This window comes from Dendrobium catenatum, unplaced genomic scaffold (assembly GCF_001605985.2).
Source record: "Dendrobium catenatum unplaced genomic scaffold, ASM160598v2 fragScaff_scaffold_1061, whole genome shotgun sequence".
NCBI classification, from domain to species: domain Eukaryota; kingdom Viridiplantae; phylum Streptophyta; class Magnoliopsida; order Asparagales; family Orchidaceae; genus Dendrobium; species Dendrobium catenatum.
In genome coordinates, this window is record NW_021319523.1 from 3,697,261 (window position 1) to 3,710,349 (window position 13,089).

Below are 13,089 nucleotides of genomic sequence, written 5' to 3' on the forward strand. Positions count from 1 at the left end.
CTTCAAAGAGCGGTATTTCTCGTTAATATCAAATAATGCCTAGTTGTACCAAGCAAATACCGAATTTTTTGACTGGATTTTACCTCCAACCGGACGTTCCTCTACGTCCTTACACCGGACGTAATAAAAGTTACTCTATATCCGCCCGTTGCACAGCGAACCGCTTGTTCAGATTTATCTCCCCCTCCCTCTCTCTCTCTCTCCCTCTTTCTCTCTCTCTTCTCTCTTTCTATATAAGGGCTTCTGCAGAGAAGCTAAAAGCAAAGGCGAAGAGAAATGGAAGCCATTCTTTTCACAACAGTTTTGCTTCTTGCGTGTCATGTCCTTCTTGCGGAGGCGGCCGGGCCGTCGGTCATCGTCGTCGGAGCCGGATTCTCTGGTGAGCCGTGGAACTAATAAGCTCCGTTTGGGACAGCTTTCTAGCAGTTTTGGTTTCTCAGGAAGTAGTCAAGATTTTTATTTGGACACTATTTTTTAATTATTTCTAATAAATTTTTATGCAAGGAGCTGTTTTCAAAGCAAATTTTGAAAAAAACTGTTAAGCTGCGTTTGTTGATTATTAAATTGAGAAAGAAATATTTAATTCTGTTTTGAATGAAATTATTATAATTATTGTCAGAAAATACAAAGCAGAATGCAAATTTTGAACTTTTTTTATTTCATAAAATATAATGAATTACAAGACTTTGTTTCGTATTGAAATTCTGACTTGTTCATAATATATATAAATTGAGTTTGCCCACCTTGAAAAAATGTTCTCGATCCGCCACTGCAGCCGAATCAAACAAGTTAGGCGTCTTCATACTTTTGATTTTCAATTTTTTGTTATTTTTTGCTGTTAGTCTGAGTTTTATGTATAATTCTTTGTTTATTTTATAAATGTTTTAATTTAATTATTTTAATTATTAAAAATGTATTTATCAATGTTTAGTCGAAAATATAGGTTTTTTAGAAAATATAATATAAATTTCTTATATATTAAGAGAAAAAGATCAAAATAGATCACTTTGAAATATTAAAATAATATCTAACTATATTAAATAATTATCTTTAAAGAATCATTTTGTTCATTTTTCTTGCATGCTACATCAAATTTTAAGTAAATAAAATAACTTTAAATTATATTTTTATCAAAATAATATTTTGACAAAAAAAAAAACTTATTTTGATCTAAGCGTTGAGGATTTACTTTGAAGGGATAAGTGCGGCGAAGACGTTGTCGGACGCCGGAATAACCAACATCGTCATTCTGGAGGCGACGAACCGCATCGGCGGCCGGATCTGTAAGGTGGCGTTCGCCGGAATCAACGTGGAGAAAGGAGCAAACTGGGTGGAGGGAGTAAACGGCAACGAGCTCAACCCCATCTGGACCTTTTCAAACCAGCTTGGCCTGAGAAAATTCCGTTCTGATTATTCGAACTTGTCCTCCAATACTTACAAGGAAGAGTGAGTTTCTCTCTCTACTGTTTCAAAAAAATAATTTTTTTAACTTTTCTTTTCTAATAAATTTTGAAAAAAAAAAAATTTTGCAGAGGTGGGCTGCATGGGGCGGCGAAGATACAGTCGGTGATCGACACCGCCGACGAGGTTTACGACGCCGGCGAGAAGTACTCCAAGTCTTTATCGAACAGTGGGTTGGGAGATATATCCATCCTTGCATCCCAGCGCCTTCAGAATCAGTTAAATATCCTATCCAATTATTTCAATTTTTTTTTTATTTTATGTGTTTGATTTGTTTTTTTAGAGGAAAAAATTATCAAATATTATGATCGATGGTGGTAGGAGAAATAATTATAATTATAAAATAAAGGCCAAATTTTATAGAGAAGCATGATAATAGATTATTAAAAATTTAAAAAGGAGTTAATACGCTTTATTAAATCGCGCTTTCTAAAGAGTAATAAAAAAATAACAAAAATTTTGGTGTATTGTATTTATCTGTAGAGAGAGAGGGAAGAGAGAGATAGGTGAGAGAAAGAGATAAAAAAGAAATATTAAAAAAAAAGAAAAATTAAAATGTGAAATGCTAAAATAAAATTAAAAATACCATCTTATGTATATATATTTTTTGGACATTTAAGCCAATTAAAACTTCATTTGATAAAATTTTCTTTGTGCTTTTTAAAATCTCTTTATAATACAAAATTAAACTTTATACTAAAAAATAAAAACATTATCTCAAACAAATCTTAAGACTAAGAAAGCTCCCAACCAACATATTAGAATCAGTTGCGTCCTTATATATAATATGATCACCACATCACCATGTTGCCTTTCCTGTTGCCCCTTTATTCTCGATTTTGTAACCCTTCACATGCTACTTATTTTCACCTCTTGAAAACTAAAAATTATTCTATGCGAAGGCCGGACGCTGAACGCCGTCCGAAGATCAATCAAAATGTATCACGTTAGCGATACCGAGCCGTAATATTGAACCGTACCGAGTCGTGGTACCAAGCGAATGGGTGATATGCATGACACATTCTGATTGATCTCCGAACATCGTTCGTCATCTGCACAAAATAATTAATCCTCGAAAACACCACCTCTTATAAATATTTATTAAAAATTATATATTTAACATCTAATTCGTATTGTTTATATCGATAGCATTCCAAATATTAAAATAAAATAAAAAATAACACATCATGCATAATCTGACCACCGCTTCACCATCCTGCCTTTTGTAGTGTCACCACGTTTTCTAAACTCACGACTGATGGGATAAGGATAGAATATGGTTGGGCCTTATTAAAGTTGTGCCCATATGCAACTAGGGGAGTAAGTGTGCAAGTTGGTTCGAATTAAACAAATTTATGGGCTCGCGAGTCAAGTTTATCGAGCTCGAGCTTGTTTACTAAACAAGCTCGAGTTCGAGTTTGATGTGGCTCGATTCATGAGCTCGTACTCGAATTATTTTAAGATTTTTTAAAATTAAATAACTATTTTTTTATTAAATTTAAATATTAAAAAAAATAGAACGATGCAATTAGTTTTTTTTTTCTTTTAAACTATAGCTACAGTTTCCCATTTTTATTAAATTTTAATCTTCAACAATTCCCTAAAAGTTGCAGAAAGCCGTCTATAAACCAACCATAATGCACCACATCACCCATTCGTTCGGTACCGCAGCTCGGTACTGCTGACGTGACGCATTTTGGTTGCTTCGGATGACGTTCTACATCCGGTCTCCGCACAGAATAATTTATCGTACATAGGAGAGCTTTCCCACTACTTTATTTTGCATATTACAATCACAATTCTATTAAACAACTATTTTCTTAAGACTTTCAAAAAGTTTCTATATTAAAAAGTTATTTTTACATCAGTTTTATTTTAAAAAGTATTTTCTCTCCAACTTTTAATCAACAATATAAAAAATTACAGTCGTCCCAAACATAAAAACTTTATGTTAAAACAGAATTAAAAATTATTTATTGCAGTGCGCCGTCGTCTCCGGCTGAGATGGTGGTGGACTACTACAACTTCGATTATGAGTTCGCCGAGCCGCCACGTGTCACGAGCTTACAGAACACAGTGCCCTTACCCACATTTGCTAATTTTGGTGAAGATGTATACTTTGTGGCAGACCAAAGAGGTTATGAGACTGTGGTTCACAATGTGGCTAATCAGTTTCTCAAGACCTCCAAAGATGGGACCATAGTAGATCCCAGGCTTATTCTCAACAAGGTAAATTTCCCTTTTTTTTTCTTTTTTTTATTAACATAAAAATAGAATATATTAATTAAAAAATATTTAGCATTTTGTATACTTTTTGTGAATAATAAAAATAAAATTACTGTATTTTATCATTTTTTTAGTATGCTAAGTACAATAATTAAGGTTTTTAATTAGGTGGTGAGAGTAATAGAACATTCACCTGGAGGAGTGACTGTCAAAACAGAAGATGGCGCGGTCTATAAAGCAGATTATGTGATAGTTTCTGTCAGCCTCGGTGTGCTTCAGTCCAAGCTTATAGAATTTGTGCCAAGGCTTCCTGTAAGCAAAATTACAAAGACAGAATTATAATTTTCATATTGATGCAGGACTTATTTGTTAAAATTGCTAACGCAGGAATGGAAGATCCTTGCAATATATGAATTTGACATGGCCATTTACACAAAAATCTTCATCAAGTTTCCCTATTCATTTTGGCCCACTGGAAATGGAACACAGTTCTTCTTATATGCAAGTGAAAGACGTGGATATTACTCGATTTGGCAGGTAATTTAAATTTCCTCATCAAATATATAACACATATTTCATCTCAAAATAAGGCTTTGTTTGGTACGGCTTTATTACGGTTTCTTAAAACAGTTTTTTAGAACAAAAATTAAAATTTTGTACTTGAAAGTTGCTTTAAGAAGCAGTGAGAAAGCCGTCCCAAACGAAACCTAAATCTGAGGGCTTTGAGATGTAGCATTTCGAGAGAGAGTATCCTGGAGCGCATGTTCTACTCGTAACGGTTACTGACGATGAGTCGAGGAGGATCGAACAACAGCCAGATTCGACGACCAAAGCAGAAGCTATGGAGGTGTTGAGGGCAATGTTTGGGAAGAACATACCAGAGGCAACTGATATTTTTGTACCGAGGTGGTGGTCAGATAGGTTGTACAAAGGCACATTCTCAAACTGGCCAATTGGTGTTAACAGATATGAATATGATCAAATCAGGGTAAGAAATGAAGTTATACTCTTCTTTGTTCAATTCAAGCAATTTGAGACCTTTTTATTTTGTTTTCATGTTGATTTTTTGGTGAACAATTAGGCACCTGTTGGAAGGATTTACTTCACTGGAGAACATACAAGTGAGCACTATAATGGCTATGTTCATGGCGCTTATTTGGCAGGTAAATATATAAATGTTTGTTCATATATGTATGAGAACAAGTTTGATCTGATCTGATCAAGACTTTTGTTTTCATCGGCTTGTAGGGATCGATTCAGCCAACATATTGATCAGGTGCGTCAAGACTGGAGACTGCAAGTACATTGTGAAGGCAAAGGATGCAGATGATTAGTTAACAAGGTTTGTATGATTGAGATGATTTATATGCCTTTATTTTGGCTTTTTGTGTTAAATAGAAGCAGGGGCGGAACCAGTCATAATTTTCAGAGAGGGGTATTTATAAGTAACTGTTGATAGATAGGTCAAGGGTCCAAGGGGGCAGCACCCCCTGGCGGGTTTCGACCTAACAATTTACTATTTCTCTTTGTATTTGATTCATCATTCCCTAACAATAACACATTTACACAATGCATTTAATTATACTAGGGGCATAGTATTTTAAAACTTTTAGGGGGGGCAATTGCCTAAAAATTTTTGTAATAAAGACTAAAAAATAAATTGAGGGGGATAAATTACCTAAATAATCAGATAATGAAAAAAAAAATTTAGGGGGGCAATTGCCCACCGGGATTGCCCCCCGGGATCAAAGGGGTTCCGCCCCTGAATAGAAGTGATATTTTGATAAAATTTTCTGATGAATATTAAAATGGACCAAGCAACGGTCAAATTGAGTAAAACTTGATATAGATTGATTTTGTTGTAGTAAAATAAGGCAAGTATGTCATAGCTAAATAAATCTTGGTCTGAGAACTTCTAATAAATCAACGAAACCATTATACCAGATAGGTTAAAGTATAGTGATTGGAAGTAGTTGATTTATATGTCTTCTAATTGATTTATAATTTTGCAGGTTGAAATTAAGCTTAGTACTGGTGGTAGTCAAGTAATGAGAGCAATAAGGAGCAGAAGTTTCTGTCCCAGAGTTTGATTGGCTGATAGAGTTTGTGTGCTGTTTTTTGTATTCAGAAGCAAGCTTTTCATTTTGCTTACTTTTGGAGCAATTAACAGAATGTAGGAGTTATGCTGAGTTTGTTTAGTAATCTTTGTATTAGAATTATTAAGCTAAGTATTTGAGATTCCAATGCACCTATTTCATCCTTTTGTAAGTTTTGTAGCATTAAGTGTATGTAGTTTGGAAGTGCGTATTCCTCATTAAATATTATTTTCCTTCAATTGTAGGTTTAATAATGAGTTTATTAAATCATCATAGTAGTAAAATTTTAAGATATTTGCACCAAATCTCCTTACTGTGCCACTTTTCTCATCTCATTTAAATCCCAAATATTAAAAGTACAATACAAACAATCTATTATGATTTAGATTTTGTTTGTGACGGCTTTATTTCTGCTTTTCAAAGCAGTTTTTTAGTATAAACTAATTTTTTTTTTAATTTTTGTTCTAGAAAGCTGCTTTATAAAACAAAAAGAAAGTTTTCCCAAACGAAGTCTTAATCAAATTTATCATCCATCATTCCAAACAAATTTAAGAATTTAAGCCTCAGGATTTAGTAAATATGGATTTACAAGATTTCCTCAATCCTACTTGTAGCCCCTTAATGTGAAAGAATAAGAAAAAACAGTGATAGATTTGTAGTAGCATGGGTTAAACATTAAACAAAAAGACGCCTCATATCATACTCGAGAAAAATTCAATGCGAAGAAGGATTCAAAACCTACTTTAGTTGGAATAAGAACAACGATAATGAAGTTAAATTCAAAATTTTTAAATGCAAATAAGCAAAATATCGGCATCATCTCAGATATTGGGCTTCAGCACAATCCCAGAAGACAAAAAGTAAATTAACCAATAAATGCATATCCAGTTTGACGAATAAGTTCGTAGCAAAAATTAATTTTTATACCATTAAGCTATTTTAAAAATTAGCAAGAAAGTCATCCCAAACAAAGCCTTATATTGATCCCTTAAATTATAAATACTTTTATTCTACATTTGAATACCTTATTGTAGGGGTGTCAATATTTGACACGACACGAAAACCCGACACGGACCTGACCCGGAAAATCCGGGTTGGACCCGACCCGACCCATTTTAAAAACGGGTCGGGTTCGTGTTCGCAAATTCGACCCGTTTGAAAAAACGGGTCAAGTTCTGGTTGACCCGACGGGTTGGCGGGTCAACCAGAAAACCTGTTTAAACTAACTGCTCGTGAGTTCGTGACCTGCTGACCGCGCAAGCGTGCTGCAGCGCACCCGGCCAGCGTCGCAACCGCTGCTCGCGCACCCACGACATCTTGTCCGCGCACCCGCCTGCGTCCAGCTCACCCAGCCAGCCGTGCACTCGCCACGTCCCACGCACCCACCGTCCGTGCGCTGGCTGGCTTGCGCACCCGCGCACCGCGTGCTTGCTCGCGTCGCGCGCTCGCTCATTCCTATGTCGGGTCGGGTCAACTCGGCAACCCGACGGGTTGGGTCTGGGTTCGAATATTCGACCAGTTTACCTACCCGGGTCAGGTTAGGGTCGACCCGATTGAACCCGGGTCAGTTCCGGGTTCGACCCAAACCCGACCCGTGACCCGAAATTGATACCCCTACTTTATTGTACTTCGTTAAATGGTATTGGTCTTGTTGAATTTAACTCATCAATATGCTCGATTACTACATGCACACAAGATTGTGAGGACATTTAAGCTTCGTTTGAGATATGTTTTTTACTACTTCTTAAAACAGCTTTCTAGTACACAAATTTTAATTTTTGTACTAGAAAATTGCTTAAGAAGCAATAAGAAAGCTGTCCCAAACGAAGCCTTAATCCATCATTGAGACATTTAGTTCGACTATAAACCTGTTGCAGTTAGAGTTCAAATAGCTTTGAATTTAATTCTTCAAGTTTTCAATTAAAATATTATATTGAGATTAATGCTGATTAAGTGAATTTTCTGGAGACGTATCAAGTTGAATTGTATATTCGAATAAGACTTGTTCATTGTTCGAATAAGGTTTCACCTTCGTAAATGATAGAGTATAATATAACAGAATGTAATTACAATAGCTATAACATAAAAAATTATAATGTAGATACAACACGTGATAGAATTTTAATATGAAGCCTTATATTAAATTAATATTACACTCATCTCAAAGTAGATCTAAGGTCTCTTAAGGACATCATGATCTTAAGATTTTTTTTTTTTTAAAAAAATTATTTACTAACAAGATAGATTAATATTTTAGCACTTAGAATATCTATCATTTATTTTTTTAGCATGCAAAATGCAAAACCTAACATACTAATAATAATCAAATAATAATAATTTCAAACATGAATTAATGGCTAAGTTATTCTAAAAATAGTCAAATTTATTCTCCACATATAACCCTTTTGTTTCTAAAATTTCAAAGGGATCAAAATCATTAATTTTTATCTTAACAAAGGAATTTCATCATTGGAGAGTTTCATAATGAATTTTCTTTCAAATTAGTATAATATGAACTCCATATGCAGCAATATTTTACAATTTCACCCTTACAAATTTTGAATTAGCAGATTTAAACACAATTGTTTTCCTGAAATTTGCATTTTATGTGACAATAAATATTTAATCTTATATAATTATTACGAAAATAATGGCATTTTGTACTCACATTTAAAAGTGCAATAAAAATATTAAATTCAAGTTTTTTTATTATTTTCTTTTTTTTTTTTATAAAGTTCAACTTAACAATAACTTATAATAATGAAAAATATCACCAAAATATTTACATAACATTGCAAGAATGAAGATAAAATAGCAATGATTTTTGCAATACAACAACAACATTAAGCCTTTATCCCACTACGTGGGGTCGGCTACATGAATCCTTTTTCTCCATTGTGTCTTATTAAAAGACAAATTCTCATTTAAATCTAATAAAGAAAGATCATTACTAATATTTTCTAATCAAATCAAAGGGTATGTGCAAAGTTGCATTAATAACAGGCACAGCTTCAAAACTCAGCTATTACATCAACATGGTCCGAAAAATAAGCTTTTCCTCAAGTTCGAATGCTTTTGCAACACTCACAAAGACTACAAAGAAAAATATAATAAACGAAGAAATCGCCTACTTTCTAGTAAGGAATACCATCACAAAAAGAATGATAAAAAGAATTAGTACGAGAAACATCTCACTAATCCAAACCTTGCTCAAAGGAGGAAATATTCTGAGACTAAGGTTTCGTTTGGAACGATTTTTTTACTGCTTTTTAAAACAACTTTCAAGTACAAAAATTTTAACTTTTGTATAAAAAAAGTTGTTTTAAAAAGCAACAATAAGCCTGAGAGAATCTGAAACCTAATTTCCTCAAGTAAGAAAATCGGTAAATATTCGTTGTAGATACATGATTTTTGCAGTATAAATTTGGCAGCCACTCTTTTATTGGCATAATACAACTCCTATTCTTGTTGAAACAACCACATAATTTTACATAATAAAATAAATAAATATCGAACAACTATTTTTTTGCTTGAACAACATTTTAAGCATCTGATCTTATTACCTGCCCAACAAATTCTTCATGTATTGTAAGACTGACTCCAATTCTCTGAATTAAAATCGAATTAATTTATCAAATATTTTATAAGTTTATATATTAAAATACTATAAATTTTTATTGATATTTTACTATCATACTTCAAAATAATTTATTAAAGTGTAGATCAAAATGGGATCAGCTAACGGAGGAAATTAGCAAACAAATTAAAAAAATTATTTTTAGTCATATTTGATGAAGAGACTTAAATATCTATCTATAGTAGTTGTTTTAAAATCGCTATTATAAATAGCTATTAATTAATTATGGAATTGACAGATATTTATTAAAAAATTTTAATTTTTTTTTATTTACTTATTCCTCAAACTACAACCATTCAAAAGAAAGAATGCATAATAATCACATAAATTTTAAATTTAGAAAATTTAAAATTGGAACCTTTTACTAAATTTAACATTATCATTATTAAAAAAAAAACCACCTACAAATTATTAATATATTTCTTAAAAGGAATTTACATACACATATACAAAACAATTTTAAGTATTTACATATCTAAATTTGCAAGAAATTGATAGTTTGTTATTAAAACTTTTTAATTTTCTTATTTATTCACTCTCAGCCACACAACAAAAAGAATGCTTAGTCATCATATGTATTTTTGATTAAAAAAAATAAATAAAATAGGTACCTTTTACTAAAATTGAAATTCCACTCCATTTTCTGCGTTGATTGAATCTAGGGGAAGCAATTAAAGAAGAGACATCTGAAAGCTATAAAAGGAGAGGTAGACAGGGAGAGAAAGAGAGATGAAGGCAAAGATGGCGAGAAGGAGCTTCTGTTAAATCCCAATGCCGACTTGCAGATCATAGAGGTATGAGAAGGGAGGATGTTCCGTCGTGCTCCTATCCTACGGCGGACTTTGAATCGCACGGTGAGCTTTTCACCGCCAGCCAATACGATCTCCTTGGGCTTCCATTACTTACTTGATTCGATCAGGATCTGACATTTATCAATTGATTTATGCCGATGCTTCCTCTTATTCACTTCTTTCCAAATCGTTTGAGACAATTTGGTTTGTTTTTTATTAGGTTTCTGTTATTTGTTGTGTATTGAGTGTTTGACTAGGAATTAACAAAATCTATTAGGTATAGAAAATAATAAAATTTGAATTGGATTTACTTTGTTGCGATTGTGATGGTGATTTGAATAATAATTTATGTATTTCTGATTGTTTGATTGGAATATTTTGATTGGGATTGCAGGAGGAAGAATGGAATCGGATCTCGGGAAGGTTTTCATTGGAGGGATTTCGTGGGACACAAATGAAGATTGCCTTTGGGAATATTTCGAGAAATTTGGGGAGGTTGTAGAGGCGGTGATCATGAAGGATCGAAGAACTGGCCGTGCTAGGGGTTTTGGATTTGTGGCCTTTGCAGACCCTGCTGTTGCCGAGAGGGTTGTCATGATTAGACACCGAATTGATGGGAGGATGGTAACTACCAATGCTACCTATTTGAAAAGTACATGCTTAAAGCAATTGATAGAAAGCAGATCCCTGCATTGGGTGCCCATATCCACACCCACCCATATACTCATCCATACCAAATGGGTACCAATACCCAATGGGTATGGGTGAGTATGGGTATGCATATGGCCTTGTGGGTGGGTATGAGTGGATACTCAACATCAAGAGATAAATCAATTTATAATGCTAATTACTGTATATCTGAACAGTGCCATGCCAATATTGCATCACACTGTTCATCCGCCATATAAGTTTTTTTATTTAAAAAATTTATGATTAATTTTAAATATTTAAGTGTAAAATTTTATTATAAATAATTAAGAAATAATAATTTAGAAACACATTATTTTTCATAAATTAAAATATTTTTGATATAATTATTTTTTTTAAAGATAAACATTAACATAAAAATTATGATAAAATTCTCATACATATTTAAAAGATATCGAGTACTACATACTAATTCTAATGTTCAGCTTCCCTTGCATTTTTTTCGTTCATATTTATGTGTTTTAATTATAATTTTCATTTTATTAAATATAAATTTGTTTATTTAGGACATATTAATATCCCAAACTTTTTTATCAAACAAAAAAAAATATTTTTTAAAATTATAATAGGTTTGAAATGGATAAATATAAATATATGATTAAAAAAAACATAAATTGTTTTGCACGGGTTCATTTTGATTCTGCTTGTAATAATGCATAAAGGTTGAAGCTAAGAAAGCTATTCCAAGGGATGATCAACGTATATTACTTAATAGAAACAACAATAGCCTCCTCCATGGTTCACCTGGTCCAAGCCGCATCAAAAAAATATTTGTGGGAGGCCTTCCATCCAATATAACAGAAGCATATTTCAAGAACTACTTTGAAAGGTTTGGTGCCATCACAGATGCTGTTGTAATGTATGATCACAACACTCAGAGGCCAAGAGGCTTTGGTTTTATAACTTTCACTTCAGAAGATGTTGTTGACAGAGTTTTGCAGAATTCCTTTCATGAACTGAATGGAAAGATGGTGGAGGTCAAAAGAGCTATCCCAAAAGACATCTGCCAAGGACCTACTAACTATGGCTTGAATAGATTCAACAGTTCTCTCAATCTATATGGTCAAGTGAACAATCCAAGCTCTCTCGGTAGCTTTCGGCCAGCGATCGGCGCTCGGAACGGGTCCCCTTTCACTCCTGGTTATGAAATTGGGTTGAGTTTTGAGCATGGAGTGAGCCCAAGCTATGGAGAAAACTTAAATTTAAGTAGCAATATTGGTTATGGACAAGCCTTGAGCCCATATTATAGTGGGAATTTGACTAGATTTGCTGGCTCTATTAGTAACAGTGTAGGTTGTAGTAATCCTGGTTCATCTTTTGATTCAAGAGCTCTTAATCTATGGGACAATGGTGACTATAATGTTATCCCTGTAAGTGCAAATTCCTTCACAGCCTCTGGAATAGGGAGCATTGATGGTTTCAACAACAATATTATCAGAAATCTGGATGATACTTTCGGTTTTTCTAGTGATATTTATCCAAGGAGTAATGACATTGGCTCTCTTAGTACTTCTTTCACTGCTACAAGAAACTATATGAATTTATATGGAAGTGGTTCAATTTATGGAGATCTTTCTTGGCACTCAGGGTTGAATGAACTTGATGGATCTAGTTTATTTGGTTATGGGCTTGGCGCCACAGCTACAGATATAATTTCCAATGGTTCAATAGATTTCATAAGTGGTTATGATGTTTCAAATAGGCGTATAAATAGAGGTCAGTAGTTCCTCCCTCTTTTACAACTTGTGTGTTTAAATTTTTTTTTCTGCATTTTCTTTATTTTTTAGAATCTATTAAAAAAATTTCTTCATTTCTTGACCATATTACATAATTACTACGGCATTTCTTGCAAATCCCATTAAAATTTCATTTTGGATTTAAAAGATTGAAGTTTGCTTTGATCTATCATCCAATTTTATATTCACGCAGAATTAAATCATATTTGATGTCATTTCTTTAATCATTTTATTCACTTTGATGATGTACAGTGATACTCACATGACCATAATTCTAACTTAGATTTAGAATTCATTCATTTGATTATATATATATATATATAATTCTTAATTTTGATCTTACAGCTTCTCTTAACTCCGATAATAAGACGTCAAATAGAACTATTTTAATGTATTTTAACATTTAAGATGAGATGACAAACAAAACTATCTTA

General features: G+C 33.1%; 1 protein-coding gene and 1 pseudogene across 1 annotated transcript; both read left to right on the forward strand.

Moving 5' to 3' along the window:
- Positions 1 to 181: 181 nt before the first annotated feature.
- Positions 182 to 6,034, forward strand: LOC110098417 (polyamine oxidase 1). The gene is made up of 10 exons (XM_028698308.1): positions 182 to 379; positions 1,197 to 1,446; positions 1,533 to 1,679; positions 3,444 to 3,690; positions 3,856 to 3,999; positions 4,075 to 4,224; positions 4,421 to 4,675; positions 4,769 to 4,850; positions 4,936 to 5,029; positions 5,700 to 6,034. The coding sequence occupies exons 1-9, from the start codon at positions 277 to 279 to the stop codon at positions 5,019 to 5,021; spliced, it is 1,464 nt and encodes a 487-aa protein (XP_028554141.1). The 5' UTR covers positions 182 to 276; the 3' UTR covers positions 5,022 to 5,029; positions 5,700 to 6,034.
- Positions 6,035 to 10,613: 4,579 nt separating this feature from the next.
- LOC110098231 overlaps positions 10,614 to 13,089 on the forward strand; it is a 26,335-nt pseudogene continuing 23,859 nt past the window's right edge.